Source organism: Patagioenas fasciata, chromosome 20, assembly GCF_037038585.1.
Source record: "Patagioenas fasciata isolate bPatFas1 chromosome 20, bPatFas1.hap1, whole genome shotgun sequence".
Lineage (NCBI taxonomy): Eukaryota > Metazoa > Chordata > Aves > Columbiformes > Columbidae > Patagioenas > Patagioenas fasciata.
Window position 1 is genome coordinate 8,068,329 of NC_092539.1, and position 20,154 is coordinate 8,088,482.

Here is a 20,154-nt window from a genome sequence, read left to right on the forward strand (position 1 = left end):
GAATTAATAAATTCTTATTAAAACCTGCACGAGACACAGTCCCGCTGAAAGTGCCACGGAAGGTTAATTAGCGAGGATGAGCTGAAACTTTTGTTCGCATTTCTGACTCACTTAATCTTGTGAGAAGCCAGCAAGCTGACATATTCTGCCTCCGAAGGCGCCAGGACAAGCAGGCTGTTCCCGTGACAGCCAATGCGAGCCGTCCTCCCGATCCGGTGGATGTATTCCGCAGGTGAAGCTGGAGCGTTATACTTCAAAAAGGGAACATGAGAAGGGAAAGGAGGAATTAACAGAACACAGCATGTTAATTATAAACGAGACGCTCAGCCTGCTCATCTGAAACAAAAGGGATCTCAGCAAAAGCACCTCCCTCGGAACTGGCCTGTTTATAAAGAGCCCGTCGGGCTCATCCCTGTAACCATCACTCAGCCCCCTCAGCTGCGGCAGTTTTTTGACATGTGAATGTGACACATTGGCCAACTTTCAGATAATAGGACAGTTTCCCCATCTCAGTGTCTCTCTTTGCCTTTTACATTCTATTTCTACACAGGCACGTCAGGAACATGTTTGCTTCACTTAAAAAAAAAATAAATCATCTCACAAAGAGCTCAAACCAAGCAGCCCCCCACAGGACTGCCCATATAGGACACCGCTTTTGGGGAAAAAGTCATAAAACAAAAGATGATGGATTCAAATTTGGAGTTGGGTTAAATTGCTTTGTTGGTATTAAAGCAAAAAATGGCTGGTTCCTCGTTAGAAACAACCTAAGAGAGATGGGGGAGTAAGGCCTTTCAGTAGTGTATGATAGAGGCAGCAATCGGCTTCCCATCTATAACTACCAAGCACTGAGGAAATGTTGCTTGAAGCCCCCCTAACATAGCAGTGCCTCTCATTTATTTCACTGAGAATCAAAACTGCCCAGCCATTTGCAGGATCTGATAAAGGGTGACATATTTCCCTCCCTTTAACCTCCCCCTATTCTCCCCCCCCCCGCCAGCCCCCCTTTTCTCTAGAAAAATGAACATGCACAGAGATACTGCTCAGAAATGAGCCCTCAGCAGTTTAACTGGAAAAAACCCAACAACCAAAGCCCACTCTAGTGTTTATACCTGTGCCCTCTGGCAAAGTTTCTCCTGGCTAGAGGTGTGAGTAAGATGCTGTGAGCAATCTAATTGCTCCCTGCAGGTCCTTGCTCTTGGACGCAGCTCTCAGGACAGCTGAGATTTCGCCTTCTGGACACACAGAAGTCTCCCAGGGCTTTAGGTAATTTGCACTACGTTCTAACACTGGCAACTATATCTTTGGTTAAATTATATTAATATACAGATCTGGGAATTAAAGACTTCACTTCCCCAGCCTTCTCCAAGTAGCTACTTGCTACACAATCTTTCTTTTTCAAAACCACAAAATTAAAATCAAATCTGCTCCTGAAGGGATGAGGTAGAAATTAAAGGGCTGTGTTGAGGGTCTGTGCCCTGTTCTTTTTACAAGAGAATCTGTGGGTCAGTTTTTCCTCAATTCAACTAACCTTTTTTTAATTATAAATCTTTTATAAAAATGAAATCTACTTCATGCCCCCACTTTCCCCTTTGAAACAACAGGATGCTATTTTTAAGGTTCAACCCTTCTCCCTTAATTCCTACTTTTTTTCAAAGCCAATATTTCTTTCAATACCAATGTGGCAGGTTTTGGGTGGGGTGGTTTTGGTTTTTCCTTCCACAGAAAACCTGAACTATGCAGTTCTACTGAAATCCGAATGCTTACAGCTACCCAGCCCTGACCCAGCAAAGCCCCACATGCAACATTCAGGTCACTGCACAGGCACTGTTGAGCTACTCAAAGTTTAACATTAGGATTGCACTTAAACTCCTCCTGGAACCGCCTCTCCAGCAAGCTCAGAAACACAGAACGGCAAGAGATGGCCAGTACTTCGCAGGATTTGGCTTCCTATGGGGGTAAACAGGGTGTTTCCTCCCAGCCAGTGAAATATTACACCGCTGATGATACTGGAGTTATTGAAGAGGAAAACGGACTGTCAAAACCAAAGATACGATAGCAATGCTGTATCTGAGCAAAACCTTGAGTCCCTGCTCTGCAAACCTGGGTCTCCCGCACCTGTAGGCATCGACACAAAGCAAACTGCAGGAAGAGGGTCTGGACTGGAAAGGGATCTCATCTGAGCAAGACTGCACTTGATACATACGTACACACATACACACACAGCAAACCTACCTGAACAATCCATGTAACTTGAGGCAGGTCTAGTCCACGTGCTGCAACATCCTTTAAAATTAATAAGGAAAATACTTTAGTAAAAGTGCTTTGAAGATGCCAGCAAAGTGAGAACTCTTCAGTGATGGCGATTATGCCAGGAAACAACTGCCTGTGCAAATAGGAATTTTATGTATCTAGTTCGGGGAGGGACAGACTGAGGGTCAGAAATAATATTGAGGGTTTAAAAAGCAAGGAATATTGTTAACAGACTCATGCAATAAAGAATGTTCCACTACTACGGCTCAAAGCCTGGAGGATATAAACCCACTAATTTCAGGAAAGTGTCGTTGAATTATTGCTGTCTGCTACAGTCCTCTTACATCAGATCTGAGAAAACCAACTGTCTCAATGGCAGTGATAGCGTTGGTTCTTCAGTTTGTCTCATCAATGAAAACAGATCTGCTTGTAGGCACCTACTACCTAAACACTGAGAGAGGCAGAATTAAAGCGATGGAAAGCAACTCTCCTTCTCAGCAAAATTTCCTCCAGAGCAAGCCTAAGAACTAAAACCAGGCTGCTACTGATGAACAAGAAAATGGCCTTGAAGCATATGGCCAAGGATCCTAAACCCTGAGTGGAATGTCCAAAGATGCACTCACCTCCACCTACAACTAATTAACTGTTTCCTAGGTGATGGTCTGAAGCTGAGGAGCAGATGACTTACAGGTCACTTGGCCCTATGATAAAAGGCCAACAAACAATTTAGCGGAATCTGCAGGAAGCTGAAGTACAGCTTGAGGAGAGCGAACTTCAGCTGCCCCTTAGGTTTTCACCAGTCTGGCTTTGATTTGGAGAAACAAAACTCAGCCCCAAAGAAAAGCGTCTGAAGCTGCTGTCAGGAGTGTTATTTGATGTCCCAGTTGGTGAGAAAACCCATCAACTTGGAGAGAACTTGAATGAGACCCTTTAGTTACCCACAGCCAGTATAGCTCAAAAAACATGTCCTTTCAAAGAGAAAAGAGAGTTTAAATACTGTTCAAAACAGAGAGGTAGTGCAAACATGTTTCAATCTCCAGTCCTGATTTTCTGTTCATTAGTAATGTCCTCACATACTCCTTGGATTTCACATTCACCGCGCGCAATAGCAGAGCAGGTGTGCAGATTTAACTCTGTTAGGAAATGTTTTGGAACACATGTATCTTTTAGCTAGCTGCAAAATAGAATATATTAAGAACGTAAGCAGGAGCTTAATGTACTAAAAATGTGTCAGCCACCCACTGAAGTGTTTTCATGCAACTCCCACACACGTTAAAAGACGAGGAAGCTGATGTTTTGGCAGCAAAGGCCCTCCCATAAGCACCAGCCAGGTTGTTTTGTGGCTCCAACTGCAGTAAAAGAGGAGACACTTTCCACAGCGCCCACTCCGAAACAACAGACACTTTCGCTCCAACACGCTCATTAAGAATGACTCGTTCCCAGCGTTGGAATGAACAGATGTACAAAAAGCCATTTAAAGGAGGTTGGAGAAAATAAATCAAGAGAAGTCGGGGAATGTGTACAGCAGTTACCAGGATAACAAGATTATAAACTCTACAGCACGATCAGACGGGAGCGCTGACGTCTGATTCCAATCTGGGTGGCTCTTATGTACTTCCAAGCTGACAAGTCTTTGGTTTTTTGCCTATGCTGTGCTCTTTCTCACACTCAGTAGTCTATGAAATCTTGTGTTTGATGAGAGACAGGGTCAGTTTACCCAAAATAATCAGATTCTCAAGCCATCCCTGTGGTCAGGAACGAGCACCTCCAACACATGGAGGAGAAGTAGATGGCAGGGGCAGAACCCATCGCTCTCATCCAACAGGATTATTTTCCTCCTCTTCTAAGACACCTTTTCTTAACACCTCCAGCTGGGAAACTACTGCTGCAGCCAGTATTGTTCTCATGTGCATTTGTCAAAGCAGGCAGCAAAGTTGAAAAGGTTAACCAAAAGCCTAATAAATAGCCAGGGACAACATTTTAGGAGGAGGTTCTCTCCCATCATCGGCCTTGTATTCACTATTGCTTTCACAATGCCACCAACTCTGCTCAGCTGTTACTGACACACAACAACAGCTATTCTCCCGGGGTTTAACTTGGCTTTCTTTCAGAAGCATCTTGGGATTTCCTGGTAATTGGAGTGTTTTGCAAACTCTCAAAGATTCCTCAGTATCAGTCCACCTGTGTCTCCTGTAGCTCCTTTTCCTCAAAGACTCCAATACACAGCAGCAAGGTAGAATTAGGATAAAAAGCTTGAGCTGATTTACTTTTCTCGACTGGCAGAGCCCATGAGCTTTTTGCTTCTCAGATCTCTAGAAAAATACCTGTGGGTCACCTTACCAGGAAAGGGAATACAGCTCAAACTCACCCAGTTTTACTAGCACTACATTTATTCCACATACAGAAGCACTAACCTATTGCCAGTGCTCTTCAAGAAGCCCAATGGATTTCCAATGTAATACCCCTCCCTTTTCTTTCCACTGCCCCAGTCAGCATTCCCCTTTCCATGCACGACCACCATTCCTTAGTAACAAGGAAATCAAGAATACGACATCTCAGCAGGTCACTGCTGAATCCCTTCAATGGGCAACGGAATAGAGAATTAAGTGACCATCTCACAGCAGCAAGGAGAAATAACCTGCAGTGGTACAATTGTTGAAGAAAGCCCAGATGCCAAGCAAACACCATAATCTGAAGCTTTAACCAGGTTCCGGCCCTGATCCCAGCTGCAAGCCACAGAACGGGACAGGGCCAAGGTACAATCCGCCTGCAGAGCCCCAGAAATGCTGGAACTTCAGCTCCCAACAATTCATGTTATCAGGTGTGCTCACGGTGCTGGGGTACAAACGAGAGGGTGGAATGGAACGGGGGACAATAAGGCCACACCAAAAGTGAGGCACGAGGCACAACCCTGTGGAATATCAGAGCCAACACAGCCTCAAAAGTTTTGCAAGGGCTTTGGTTTGCTCAGTCCCTCTCACACAATCTAATTAGGGCAAAGGAAATTGCTAAAGTTGCTTTTGAAAGACACTCAATGGTGAGGTCTTGAAGGCCCTGAGCTTGACAATTGGCTGCCTACATGAGGCCTAGAAGTACAGATGGAAGGCAGCTTGCTCAGGTGCCAGGCTGTCAGTTGGATTAAAATGACTCATTTATTTACCAAAGAACCTCACAAAGTGCTTTAGCTAACAGGCAGAGAGGGCCTAACGGCTCTCCAAGCTGGGGAAGAAGCTCTCGCGCCTTCCCGGCCTGCCAAAAGTCATTACTGCCGAGTGTGGAAAGCCATCAGCAGGGTAGAGACCCCCGTCGGCAGGGTGACAGATTGGGCTGCGTAATCAGAGGAGGAAGGAGAGAGCACAGAAGCTGTCAGAGGCAAAAGCTCTTGGCTGGGGCCGCCAGAAAACTGGCAAGATGAGTTAGCGTGACTGAGTAAACAGCAAACAATCTCCAAATGATCTTTCCTCTCTCCCTGGAAGAGATGAACTTGTTTAAAAGGCACATCCCAAAGGAAGCCGCAAAGAACTTCAGTGAAGGAGAGAGAAATAAATCTGGATGAGACCCTCTGAGATACACAGCCCTTCTTTATTTTCTTGCCTGCCAGCTTACATTGTCTGGCAAAAATATTTTATGGAATATATTAATATACATATGACACAGAGCAAATTAATAAAAGGAACAGCAGGTCCCATTGCTTACTGGAGCGGAAAGATGGGTGGAGAACATGGCATAAGGGACAAGGGAAGGACGGTAACACTATGGATGTTTCTCTTTTGTGAGCCAGGTTTCAAAATGTAGTGGGTGCAAACCATGATTTTGCAGTGCAAAGAACAGAACCACCTTTCTGCAAAACATTTTCGCCGATATGAAGAAAAGCATCAGAAAAAGCAATGCCCTCGGAGGCGGGAGGTGGTCACAGTGCTTGGCTGCCCTTTGGACATCTGCGTTGGGGAGGCACCTGTAATGTGGGACTAGCGCAAAGTGTATCTCTATATTAAGGTGTCCATATGGTCCCCATTACTGTGGTAACAGGCCACCTCCTGATTTCAATGCATTTGTCCTCCCAACATCTCTGTAAGATAGAACAGTGCTGCTATCCCCATTTTACAGATGGGGAGCTGAGGCACAGAGAGATTTTGGACTCGGACACACAACTTACTGTGCTTAACGTGCTAACCGTGTGCCAGCTGAGCCACAGAACTGTAACTGTCAGGATTTGCATCCCCGCCTTGCAGTAAATGCAGAGTAGCTTAGATTGAAACGAAGAAGGGTTACAACAAATGCGTTACCTTGCGCTACCCTCTTCGCGGCAATCTAGGTTCTTCCTCCTACCTTGTCAATAGTTGTACGTTTCCTGGCAGATTTTTCCTGCCACAGGCTGCATTTCGCCTTCGAACAGGGGGAACCCAGGAACTGATATCTCAGCTACTACAATGGTTTTATTTTCTTTGTCTAAAATTGAACATTCACTGTCTTTCCAAACTCATTAAATTGAAATTTTAGTAACAAGACATGTCCCTAAAATTTCTCAGCAATAGACAGCATGTGCATGAAGGGTTCAGCCCTTTACCGTTTAGACTTTACCAAACACTTTTTAACTTCAAAACACTTAATCTACAGCACTGATCAAGCTCTGCTATCCTCCTCAGTTGAGACACTTAAGTATTATCTTCATACACAGGGAAACCCAGTTATAGTTATACTTATGCATTGAAAAGACGCATTTTGACCTTGATTAAATCACTGAAAGGCTGTACACACAAGCAGGACCAAGACTACTGCATGCATAACAAGTAAAATTTTACAGGTGACACAATATATAATTTGACCACACTAAATCAAACACTCCCATATACATGGTGGTCCTAGTTTGAACTGCAAGGATAAAAATAAAACTTAGCCCCCACTCTCTGAAAAAAAAAAAAATTGCAACTAGTTTCCTTTAAGAATAATGTGCTGCAAGAACAGGAGTCATTTCAGAGCTGGAGAGGGTTTCTCAGCTCTAATTACTCCCGATCGTTGTAATTTACAAGTTTGCGGTGGGTAGAAATCGCCAAGATTCACACATTTTCAGATCAACAGCTGCCACTATTAGAGAGCAAATCGTGCAGCCTTCTGCACCACTGCAGCAGGCTGGCTGTGGCACCGACAGGTCAGAAACGAGACATGGAAGGTGCCACCACAACACAAGGGTGCCAGCAAACTTCAGAAGAGGACAAGAGTTTCTCCCTCAGCACCCTTGAAGGAAGCTTGAAGGGCAAAGCATGGAGAGCAGCAGAGCATGTGCATTTCTAATGACACCAGTCTCTGGTTGGGCTTCCCTTCCATCCCTGCAGGTTTTTGTTTTTAACCTTGGGGTAGTCATTAAGATGGGAAATATCACATTACATCCAATTTACCTGCCAGTTCTGGGGCATATTACAAACTAGACTGGCGCTCTACTGCCTGCATGTAGAGGGCAAGGTTCCAGCTTCGAACGAACAGATTTTTCCAGACGTAAGACCATGCAAGATACTTAGAGGCCTCTTGTACAAGACAGGCACTTTTTCTGTATATGGTACCTTGCAGCAAAAGATCATCTAACAGTTCGCAAAGAGGGCACCAGTCCTTATTTAACATGTGAGATGCTGAAAAAGGAGATGACTTTCCTCAAGGTCAGACAGTGAGCTGGAAATAGAGCTCAGTGCCAAATCCTCTGCTCTACCATTAGATATCAGACAGGCCCATTAGTGTGGAGCTGCAAAGGGACTCCAAGTTACTTACAGTGCAGAGCAAGATGCCAGTCTTGGATTTTAAGAACTCCTGGAAGACCTCTGTTCTTTCCTAGAGGATTGAAATAGAAAAATGAAGAGTGTTTATGCACATTACAATCAAACATAAAGCAAATTAGCTAACGCAACAATTTAAACAGCCACGCATTGTTCACCGTATCATGTACAGCTTTAAAAGCAAAGGAATCAACTCAACAAATTACAATCAGACTCCTTCTGCAAATGGAAAAAAATTCTATTGCATACAGGTAGGTCCCAGGTAGGAAGGCACAGTGTCTGGGACAAGCCTGAATGCATTTGGTCAAATCAAAGCAGCCAACACTTCCACAGTTTACACAGAAGCATGGCCTGTGTATGTTAAAAAGCAGGAACGGTTGAAGCACTGGCACACTTGACGGGCACCACAGGCTTTTGTGAACGCAAGAAAAAGCCAGACATCTGAACTGCTGTCTGTCCAGTCGCATTGTGGGCAGGATAAGCGCATTTTGTTGACACAGCGATACAGTCACATCACAAGAAATCAGCCTCATCATGTGCCCAATGGGGCATGCAGGCAGTCACCGGATTGACTGTGTAATTATTAAGTATCAGCTGCAGAGTTGCTCACGTGAATTGCTGTGCGATAAATCTTTTAAGTAACAGGGTAGGAGAGGTAAGACCTTGGCCAGAAACCCCTGGACAAGGAGGCAGGACTGCTGGGCCAGAGCTCCAGGGCACCCTCCATGGCCTTCCTGCAAGAAAAGGCCCTGACCTGGTGCGGGCCACCGATGGCTGCTGACACCGGGATGGAGGCCGTTCCCTCCTGCGAGTGTCACAGGCAGGCACCTTCCATCACAACAATATTTGCTGTCACACACAACGATCTCCGAGCACTAGCAACCAAAGGCCTCTGTAGCATTTAGTCTTTGCTTGCCAGCACCACCCATCCACCTGCGCTCTCTCTCCTTAGCTCTGGGAAACAAGTGCACACCCACATTCCTTGATCTGATTCCATTCAGTTTTCCTTCTCAGAGCTCAGGCTGTCTCTGGCCTCAGAAACATCCTACTTGTTTCCTTCTTGTCCCTTTTGCTCTCTCCTTCTAAACTATCCTCGTTTCTATGTTTCAAACCTTCCTCCTCAGAGTTCTAGCAAGGAATTAAGTGAATGTCCTGTTATCCTGATGATGCAGAAGAAACGTTCCACGCTTGACTCCCAGCTAGAGGTACTGTTCTAGGAAAGAAGGGAAACTTGGGCCTCGCCGACACACTGAACCCTCTGCTGACAAAAATTAAAGAAGAGAGCGCGCTGTATCTTGTTGACAATGACAGCAGCCGTGCTCAGCAGTACCATATGGGATCCACAGTTTAGCTCCATTAATGCTCTTAATTTGAAGACATCAAGCACTAATTACACACTGGGTACTAAAAAGGCAAAACCCTTCCCCTGGTGCCAGCTACTTAGTGGTGTTCTGTTGGCTTAACAGCTGGTCAGGGTAGAGTTGGGCCAGACCAGGCCTGCTCGCTCGCTCAGGCAGGCAGGTTGAGGAAAGGCCAGACTGCAGGGACAGCAAAGCACATGTTTCTGGTCTCCACAGGATGGGAATGAGTGAGAAAAACAATGGCTCTTCACCTCTTGCTTCATCAGAAGAGCTCTATTCATTTACCATCTCTGCTGTGCAGCTCAGAGTAGAGTGGGAAGTCTATCACAGACCAAGGGCAGGATCAGGAGGTCCCTCGGCTATTGAGAGAAACGCTGCAGTAACAGCTCATTTGACACTCTTCTCTTGGCCTTTCAGCCCTCTATAGCAAGCTCCAAGCTCATCACCCAGGCCAATCCAGCTAAAACATAGACCTATTTTGCGATAATCACTGTTATATTGCTATCATTCCATCCCAGGGAAACGAGCAGTCTGTCAAGACACTGTTTTTCGAAATCAAAGCCACACCGTTCCACCCTCATCTAATGGGGGCAACTTATTGTGTAGTAATGTTTTGGGGCTTGGGTGAGGTTTTCCTTTAGTGTTAAAAGCCTGTCTTGATTGCATGAGAGAGAATCATGGATACATAAATGGTTTAAGCCTGTCCACTGGGAATAGAGAACGGCTGCCTCAGCCTGCTGAAATAACACCTCTTGCCTCTTCAGCTGTGTTTTCAGATATAGCTACCAAGGTACTTTCTAGTAAGTGGGACAATATTCTTATTCTCATTAGCAGATGGAAGAGTGAGGCCCCTAGAGGTGAAATGACTCTATCCTCTTTTCTGCCCTCCTCCCCAAAATAACCACACAATAAATCACAGGGAATAAGGAATAAAACTGTGTATCCTGACATTCTGAGAATGCTTACTTCCTGGTCCATGTTCCCGTGCAGTCGTAGAAACTCCAAGTGCGCAGAGGAGACAGAAGAATGTTCAGGTTGTTTCGACTCTAGCCCTCCTGAAAGGACTTTTACAAGGAGCTCATAGTAGAATTCCACTTGTTCACAGCTGGAGAAAAAGATGATCATCTTATGGTGTTTTTCAAACTGCAAGAAGAAAACCAAGAAAATCACACCTGGCCATTTCCACAGAACTCTCCCAATTCCCTGGTCATGATAAGATCTACGTGGCTTCTACTTCTGGAGACATGATTATACAGGACAGGATTACAGAGTTTGACACCAAATACTGAGCCCACAGAAGATGTAGGAGCACATATTGCACAGGTATCTCACTGCCAGTGTGAAAGACACAACACCACCTCAGCTCTTGTGGCTCCCTGTACACCAGATGCTCCTCAAAGCCCAAGATCCAATCCATGCTGTCCTTGACAGAGTAATAGATCCAGGAGTTGGAAAAGGCAAAGGGCTACTTAATAATATAAATGCAAACAGAATCTCACCTTGCATTTCTCCAGGATAAAAGCTGCTAACATGACAAGCCTCAGTTTACTGGGGACCATCACAACATACTGCTTGAGCTTCTCTGGAACAGCAAAGTTTTCTTGGTCCATGCAGTTTGATGAACTACTGGCTTGTCTGTCTGTTTGTGATGCTGATTTGAGCCCGTTCTGGATTTCATCTGCTATGGAGATTCTGATGGGATCATTCAAACTGATATCGGCCAGGCGCGTTACTCCTAAATCACAGAAAATGAAAAAATACATAAGGTTTAGTCTGAGGAGCTGCTGGGGAGTGTGATAATATATTCACATAAAAACCCCCAAGAAAACAAAGAAACAACTAACGCAATTCCAGTGAAAAGCAGTGAAGGGCAAGGAACTAATAAGCCATGCCTCAGACACTGATAAACACCTCCACAAACTTCAGACTTCTCAGGGCTTAGCCAGGTTTAGTTGCTGTGGACTCCTCCAACAGCATCTCCAGACGCTACTTCAGCCAACCGTGCTATTTTACACCATATAAACATCTTGACCAGACAGACAGCATTTGGCTGTCCGCGTGTACAGGGAAAAACCCAACAGGTCTTCACTCTATCAAGAGTGCAGGAATCAGGAGTCCTGGCTCAATTCCTGCCTCAGCAACTGACTTTTTGTACAATATTGAGAAAAACTCCTGTCATGCGCTTTATCTATAAAGCAAATAAACAAACCAGTTTCCCAGGTTTACAGCGACTTTGCTCTGGAATTTGTGAGACATATGTAAGGACCATGTAAGTGTACACACTGACAGAAATTCCAGTAACAAAGGACAAGTGTCATAAGCCCAAAGAAATCAATAGAAAATCAATATTCCACTTGTGCAAAGGGCTTCAGATTGGGCTGTAATGTAATGTAATCAGACTCAACCAACTATTTTGCAGCTGTCTGTGCATTTTTCAGCTAAAGGAGACACCGTGTGTTTCTCATGTACCTTCTGTGAGGGTGGCTGAGAGCAGGACATTCTGACGTGTGTCTCTCTCAGCATTTAAAGCATTGAGTATCACAGCTACGTCCTTCTCAAAGCCCAGGTCCAGGATCCTACAAAAACAGCAGAGGTGATGATAGAATGAGGAGAAAGTCCTAATAATGCTCCATGAGCTGATTAGGAATAGGGGAAGTGTTAGAGCTGATCAGATCTTTGGCCCATCCAGCTTCACGTTCCATCTTCAACTTCAGCCATGGTCAGACAGGTCAGAAGACACTGAGAGAAACTGCCAGGAATCATTGTACACTAATCTGTCCAAAGGGGACATTTCTTCCCAATCCCAGACATCTGGTGCTTGGCCGAGGCCACTTGGCATGAATAGTTTAAGATTGTGTGTGTGTCTGCTCTTTTTTTAGAAAAATATTTAGTAAGTAATGATGCAGAGGCTATAATAATTTCCCACATTGAAACACTTGGAAGTTTACCTGTCTGCTTCATCAATAATCAGCCATTGAGTACGACGGAAATGAATACATTCTGTGGACTTGATGTGATCAACCAGGCGACCAGGAGTTGAAATGAGGATATTTATCCCTTTGCGTAATCTGTTTAGATTAAATAAAACAAAAACAAACAAAACAAACAAAACCAACCAAACCAAAACCAATCAAAACACACACACAAAGGAAAAATAAATAAGAAAGGAGAAAAGCAAACATACAGGTTAGCGGTAACTCTGGAACAGGAAACCAGAGTGAAGAAATGGAAGCTGCAGAGGAAAAAGATCACGGCCACAGTAAAACGAGCAGTGACAGTACTTTCTCAATGATTAAAACTGAAGTTTCTGGCACATTTTTATCCTTGCTTATCATTGATACTCAGAGGCATGCTCTGTGATGGGGATGGGGTGGAAAGAAATATTAATAATATTTAAAAAATAAAAACCACCAAGCTAGGTTTTCTTTTCTAATTAAGTTTGCTTGCTTTATTGTCAAGAGTAAACTTCTTTTTGTGTATGCTTATGTGTAGAGAAATGAAAATTCCATTGTGGATTACCAGCTTACAATTCAATTCTTGAAAAGGGAAAAGAAAGAGATTTTTAACACCAGGAAATCTCTTCTCCAGAAAGCAATTTCCCCTGTAACAAATACTGTAGACAGCACTTGGTGGTAAGCAAATACAGGTGTTTGTCAGAGAGGAAAAAAAACCTACTGACACAAGAGATCATCTTCTCAGAAGGCTCATCAACATTTTAGAAACAGATCCAGCTGGGGCGAGCGAATATTTCCTGCTGACCCAGTCACTGTGTCTGTGTCAAATCCAGGGGGATCACAGCTTGATCCAAACTTACAATCCTCTCTGCCAGTAAGAAGAGCACTCCGGAGAAGAGGAACAGATAAAAACACCGCAGAGCAGAAGAACCCAAAATAGGATTTAAGAAGCTGGCTTCCTACCTGGCTTTTTCTGATTTTCTCTTTTCTCCCCCCATTAGCACTCCAGGCACAATCCAGGCAAATGGCTACAGAAAGGAAAACCAAGACCAATATCGATTCTTCTTAATAAATACACAGAGTCTAATCCAACAATGATGTTTCTTGGCAAAAAGAGAAAAGACTGGGGCTGACAGCAGTGTGCACCTGATTTGATCTCAGATCCAGTCTCTCACCCACAGCTACATATCAACGGCACCTTTAGTTCCAGCCATGGAACTTGCTTCCTACATCGCCAGGAAGATAGAAATGCAATCATTTTTGCACCATTTCCAATCACATAATAATATTTCTTTTCCTTCTCCGCATGTAGCCTAAACGTTCAAAGACAAGCTACAATGCTATTTCTCCATCTTGCCTTTAAGCAGCATCTTCCTGTGGCCAAGGAAAACTCAAGAAGAAACACAGGATCGAACAAGTTTATTTATACATATCTAGACCTACATGCACATAGTCACCAGGGCTGTGAACATTTAATGTCAGTCTCATGGATACTGGCAGGAGTTTTTGCCACTTAGTTTAATGAAGTCTAATCCTGCATCGAATCCAATAGTGTCCAATATTGACGGGGGAGATAATCAAAGCCCAGCACTGCCATTGCCTCACTCGAAACGCAAGCCAGACGCAGAGCACAGCTTGGAGGGACTGCACGAACGCCTGACTGGTAAATAGGCTTAAGTTTGCACGGGTCAATGCTCGCCAGAAATGCTCCAGCAAAATAGTTTCTACAAAAAGAATTTATTTTTAAGGTTTAAAATAAGGAAGGTGTCTAAGCAAGATCCAGGCAATACAACCTTAGCAGGTTGAAGTACTTTAAACCTCATCATGACACAGAAAAATCTTACTTGGTAATTCCAGCACTAAAAAAGCCTTAGAAAGTGCCTTATTATTTCAAGGAAAAATCAGAAGTGGGAGCGGGACTATGGATCAGATGAACAATTTAGATGCCTTCCAGCCCCATGGTAAGATACTTTGCCTCAATTAAAAGGAAAACACTATCACCTAATGATTTTAAAAGCCTTCTAATTTCTCCAGTCATTCAACTGGCAAAGCAGTTCCCCAAGTTCTATTCCCCATCTGAAACCCATCTGCCCAGTATTAGTTTCAATAAAACGGTACTTGTCATCACAAGAGTTTCCATTCGGAACTCAGACCAAAACAAAGGCAGGCTCTTCTAAAACCCAAACTGGCAAAGTCAGCTACACTTGTTTATCAAACATGTACAACTAAGGTGCCACAATTAATCACTGAATTGGTCATGCAATAGTTTAAAAAACGACACAGGGAAATCATGCACTTAAACAGATTTATCTTTAAGGACCATATATCTTGCCAGATATAAACACTCAGTTGAATTCACAGAAACTGAAGTTGCTCAGCATCCTACAGCAAGAAGCTCAAGGAATAAGTAGAACACGGAGCAGTGAATTCTTACCTTAAGCAGTTTCTGCATTGTATCAAAGCTTTGGAGGGCAAGCTATGGAAAGCAACAGAAAAACGTGAGCTCTGAAAAAGTCCCTGGACTACAAAGATGGACTACAACCCCCTTTGGCTCAGAAAATCTGTAAGCTAATCTATTTAGGTATGTTCATCGGAATTCTAAACACGGCCTTAGTTTTTCTTTTAGAAGATGCTTATTATTTTACTTTCTTGCAAAATCTTGCAGAGCACTGACCCACGGAGTGATCTCAGCACTGGATCTTTTTCCTTCTCTGTCTCCCGGTCAGCAGAACAGAGGTGGTGCGTACAAAACCTGCAAAGCTCAGTGTGTGCTCAGGAGGAAGCATTCAGCTGTTGGGTTGGATTTGCTGATGGCCACTTCTGCTGTGGCAACGATGAAGACCCAGAAAGGCAGAGGTGCCACCATGACCCAGCCCTGGAATGACTGTGAGTAGGGCTTAATTATGGTAGTAGAACTCCTTTAAACGCTCTGACTACACATGCTACATACAACTATTTGCCAAGCTGTCACAAAAGGCCATTGCTTTCAATACAAAGTAAAAGTAATACCAACTGTAATTATAAATTGTCTTCATATGTGCTCTCAATGGCAGCCCTTTAAAGAAGCTTATGAACAGTTTTCTAAGTGCTCCATATTCATACAGCATCCTAGAGAGGCACTAAGTTTGCTGCTGTAAAAATTTAAACAGCTTCAGAGCTTTCTCCCTCCATGGAACCCTCCTACGAAATTGCCTTTGCAATTGCAAGTAATATAAATCAAATAGAAGAGAGTTCAAGGGACAAATCCACTTATGGATTTGAAAAAAAAGGGCTTTAAAAATGAAACGTTTGTATAAAGCTCCACATTTGCAAATTTGGTTTTACTCATCCCCCTGTGTGAGCTGGGCAAGCTTCTCCCTCCCATGCACCGCAGTCTTCACAGTTATTTCCAACTGCGTGAGGAAAACTTATGTTCCTTCTTTCTTACTTTGCTATGGCACTGAACAAAAATGACAACACACATCCAGAGAGCAAACACTCTGCAAGGGCAAGATCTAAGCAAATACAGACAACGTTTCTTAAGACAGTTCCTGGTGGACCCACAGCTACACACTAAAAAAAAAAATCAGTGTTCGAACACTTCAGATGGAATCAGAAAGAGAAAAGGCCACCTACCTCTCTTGTTGGGACTAAGATGAGCGCATAAGGTCCATCGCTGCGCTGCAAACAGACAAGACAAGAGGTCCACTAAGAAGAAGGTAGCACTGATACAGAGCACTTCCACATCTAACTGCTATTAGCTGCCAAAGTGAATTCTGAAGGGGTTTAGTACATTTGTACATAACAGTTTGGGGTATTTCGCCCTCTCAGCTTAAAAAGAAAAACCCAACAGTCTTTTGAATATCGATGCTGCACTGCCTTCCCTTTCCTGTGCTTGGAAACCTGCTCAAAGTCTCACCCAGCATTTTATGCCATACTCATATTGTTCCACTCTTGTATTCCTGAGTTGCAGAAATACTCTCATTTTGATGCACAGCACCAGTTTGCAGGTAGCAGCTGCAGAAAGTAACAATCCAGGATGGGCTGGAAACATTTCAACCCGTAAGACAAGTCAGGATGATCTCCTCCCATAAAACACAGAGATGGCAGAGCTACAGCAGCACTTTCTGGTCAACCAGACAATCCAAACTGGGAGCAATTACCAAACCGCACTCCATGTCAAAGATTAGAAACTTATTACTCCTACAGATGTGGCAGTAACCTTTGTTTTCAGTTCTTCCAACTTCCAGACCATTGCCTCTTCACTTGACAATTAGACTATTCACAATTTAGTCTACTCCATGAAGTAAACGGGAATGTGTAACTTTGTTCCTGTATCACCTGCACCTCAACAGTACAGGGGGATCACACAAGCCACATGCACAAATAAAGGGGGAGAAAGGCTGCTTGACCTTTGTATCAAGAAGAGACAGTGATGACCACAAGGTGAAAGCTGGATTTTATTGTTAATCTTAGCATCAAAACCCAATATATTTAATTCATTTGCACCTACCTGTATCTTCGATTCCATTCCTTGCAAAGACTGCACAAGTGGAATTCCATAGGCAAGAGTTTTACCTTTTTGAAAGGGAGAAAACTGGAATAGTTACCATCAAAAAAAGTGGCCATTACAGCACTCCAGCAAATTAAATTACCATTCATCCCACCATTCTTAAACTGAGGTCAGAGTGCAGAAAAGTTTTAATTAAGTAGAAAGTTTCCAGAATGGAAGATTGACAGGCAATTCACCAAAGGGTTAAATTAAAAAAGAGAGGTGGTGGTATCCCACTAAGATCTATCTAAATAAATACCCCCATAAGATTTATCTAAATAAATATCCCCAGCCACCCAAAGAAATGAGACATCCAGGCACAGTTTGCTGTAGCACAAGCTGGTAAGAGTGTGTGCTGCTCTGGTTTAATATGACCTAGGGAAGGAGAGTGACAATACCGACCTGAACCAGTCTGAGATCTCACTAGAGCATCTTTGCCTTGCAGGAGCACGGGAATCGTTTGCTTCTGAACACTGTGTAACAAACAAAACAGGTGAGGAAATACAAATCCAACACGTGCTGGAATCCTAAGGTTTGAACATACAGTGACTGTTTGAAAACTGTTTACCCCAAATTCCATGTAATCACCTCTGCTGCGTAGCTACATTAGTAGAGGTGATTTCAAAGGGAAGTCACTAGATAAAGACATCTCAGGATAAACTGAAAAAAGGCGATTTTATGATTCATGCACGCAGTTAGAAGGCAGGACTCCAAGGTCCCACCTTCAGCTGTGACAGCTGACTCGCTGTGTAACCAACAAGTGATTTCTCCTCCCAGATTTTGAAAGCAACAAGCCCTATGGCAAATGGGACACTTTAACAGGTCCTGTCATCTTCACAAACCAATTACATTATAATTAAACAATCACAGGTGATTTGCTTTAAGGGGTAGTGAAGGGCAAAGTTTTTAGATGAATTTGCTTACCTGGTCATACTATTTATCTTCAGGACAGTGTTTATTGTGGATATCTAGAGAGATAATAAAGAGTAGTAAACAGGTTTCATTGCCAAACTGTTCCATTTGTTACTTTTTGTAGTACAAGACAGAGCAAAAACCAGAAGACTGATTCCTACTCCCTACATTACTGGTCCAGGGCAACAGGATGTAAAAGGTCTCAGGTCCTCAAAATACTTCTTAGTTAATCAGGCTTGGAACATCGCTGGTGGTATCATGAGATACCAGACTTGTTAAAATACTGCACTCCCAAATAGTTTTCTGTGTTTTTTTTAGTATTATAACTGCAAACAGTGATGGGTGCTGGAACAACGTGTTTGAGGAGGGGTCGGGCCACTGTCCCACATGCTGAGCTAAGAGACTCCAACAAAATCAGGCAAAAGCCTGGTGATTCTGTCCAAGTCACGGTGAGTAAAGGTGCATCTCTCAGCTCTCTAACCTGCCCCCCACTCAAATCAAAGCACGTTTCAAGGTACACAGCCTTCCTGCCACTCACCAGATGTGGATGGAGCTCCAACTCACTAAAAGACTCCGTAGTGAAAACATTTTCTTGCACCTGCTGCACTGCTTTTCTGAGTTCAGGGAAACAAACCAAAACAAAGGAGGTAGCATGGTCAAAAACTGTACAATAGTATTCTACGTAAACAGCAATGAAACTACAAATACCAAGTAACTGCTTTGCCCAAACAAGGGCAAGAATTCAAGACATTACTTTTTAAGGCACTGAAAAGGTTTTTTTCCTCCCATTTATCTAAAATACCTGTGGATTTCTGGGATATCAGGGTTGTTTTTAAATAAGCTGGACGTCTTAATGAAAGCTTTGCTTTTCTGGCTTTCATTTCGGTTGTGAGTCAACTGCTTCTTAGGCAGAGATTTTTGTGCTGAATTTCCGTTTTCCCTGCTATCAGCTTCCGTAGCACATTTCTTGAAGGTGTTTATTGATGCTTTACGCTTCCGTTTCAAAGCTGAGTTTTCATGCGGCGACTGGAGCTTTCTTTTCGGTGCGTTAGACTGCTGCAACGTTAACAAACAAACCAAGAATTCATTAATGAGGGAGAATTAACGTGGTATCGTGTTGAACACAAACATCAGCCCTTATTTTTGGAATCTCCTACCCCATGACTAAAGAAACTAAGTTTGATTTTTACAGCTAGCCAGTTCCTACTGTAACAGACTCACCCCCATGCCTGAGACATCTGAACACCACTGAAATGCAAACAGAAACCTAAAATCATATACAGTACTCATCTCTAAAAGATTTAATCTAACTTCTCCAGTAACTGAGCAGGACATGCTTTAAAAGTCCCTTTTAACAGCTCTGCAAATGTCATTATCACATTAAAGTGATCCCCGTAGGCTTCTTTCTCTCTGTAGACGAATGGTCCGTACTTCAATTTATGCTTCTGCCAACTTTCAGCATCTCTGAGCTCTTTATTCCTTCTCCTACAGAAACCAGTTCGCTTTACTGATCTTCCAATCATCTTCAGAAAATAAACTGTTGCTCTCCCCATATCTCCCCAGGAACAGTGAAGAACGCTTTCCCTTTTTAGATGCTTTACCTAAAATATGAGAAGGCCTCTCCCTCCGGACACAAAAGTGTCCGAGTGATGCAGAGCATTACCCACAGGTTCAGCAACCAGCCCTAACAACCCAAAACCCGCTTCTATGGTAAGGAAAGCGCAGGGCGATCCCGCAGGAGGCCATTTTTAAAGGAATTAAGAGAACATCGTACCTGCCACCTCCCGCTCACTCCCTGACAAACTTCCCCGTCCCCAACCACCGCGCAGGGAGCCCAGGCCCGTCCCTCTGCCGGGTCTCAACCCCTTCTCGGGGGGGGAAAGCTAAATGCTCGATTTCATAAACTTTTCAGGCTCTGACCCCCCCACCACGCTGAGCGCGGCTCCCCCGGCCAGGCCCCCGGTCGCTGCCTCCCCCCGCCCCGCCCCGCTCCGCTCCGGCACCCAGGTCCCGGCGGAGCGGCGGCAGTTCGGCCCGAGCCCCCAGCGCCCCTCGCCCGCACGTACCCGGCTGCGGTCCCGCGGCGCCGGACTCAGGTTGAGCAGCAGCGTCCCGGCAGCCGCCATGGCCTCTGCCTCCCGCAGGGCCCCGGGGCCGCCCCTGGGGCCGGGCTCAGCCCGCGAGGGTGGCGAACAGGCGGACGGGGCGCCGAGGTGGCCTCCCCAAGGGACCGACCGTTCGCGCGGGGCCGCCAACCGCAACCGTCCCGCCCCGGGGACTCGGCGGCGCTCGGTGCGTCCCTCCCAACCGCGCCGCCGGGGTGCGGGACAGTGCAGGCGGCGGCTGGACAGCCCCAGCCTGGGCGGCCGGGGGCTTCGGCA

General features: G+C 44.5%; 1 protein-coding gene across 2 annotated transcripts in view; it reads right to left on the reverse strand.

Annotated features, from left to right (window-relative positions):
• The window catches only part of DDX31 (DEAD-box helicase 31), a 43,240-nt gene extending 23,099 nt beyond the window's left edge, over nt 1–20,141 (reverse strand). The window contains exons 1-16 of one of the 2 annotated variants that reach the window (XM_065853570.2): nt 19,840–20,141; nt 18,576–18,826; nt 18,312–18,387; nt 17,786–17,829; nt 17,264–17,334; nt 16,823–16,887; nt 15,946–15,990; nt 14,765–14,806; nt 13,294–13,358; nt 12,325–12,444; nt 11,846–11,952; nt 10,876–11,111; nt 10,343–10,519; nt 8,011–8,070; nt 2,233–2,283; nt 112–251 (exon numbers count right to left, since the gene is read on the reverse strand). In XM_065853570.2, the coding sequence (XP_065709642.1) occupies nt 112–251; nt 2,233–2,283; nt 8,011–8,070; nt 10,343–10,519; nt 10,876–11,111; nt 11,846–11,952; nt 12,325–12,444; nt 13,294–13,358; nt 14,765–14,806; nt 15,946–15,990; nt 16,823–16,887; nt 17,264–17,334; nt 17,786–17,829; nt 18,312–18,387; nt 18,576–18,826; nt 19,840–19,899 (1,610 nt within the window). In that variant the 5' untranslated portion in view covers nt 19,900–20,141. Of the gene's footprint in view, nt 1–111; nt 252–2,232; nt 2,284–8,010; nt 8,071–10,342; nt 10,520–10,875; nt 11,112–11,845; nt 11,953–12,324; nt 12,445–13,293; nt 13,359–14,764; nt 14,807–15,945; nt 15,991–16,822; nt 16,888–17,263; nt 17,335–17,785; nt 17,830–18,311; nt 18,388–18,575; nt 18,830–19,839 lie in introns of both variants that reach the window. The other variant, XM_065853569.2, reaches the window with a different exon arrangement.
• Between the last annotated feature and the right edge of the window lie 13 nt (nt 20,142–20,154).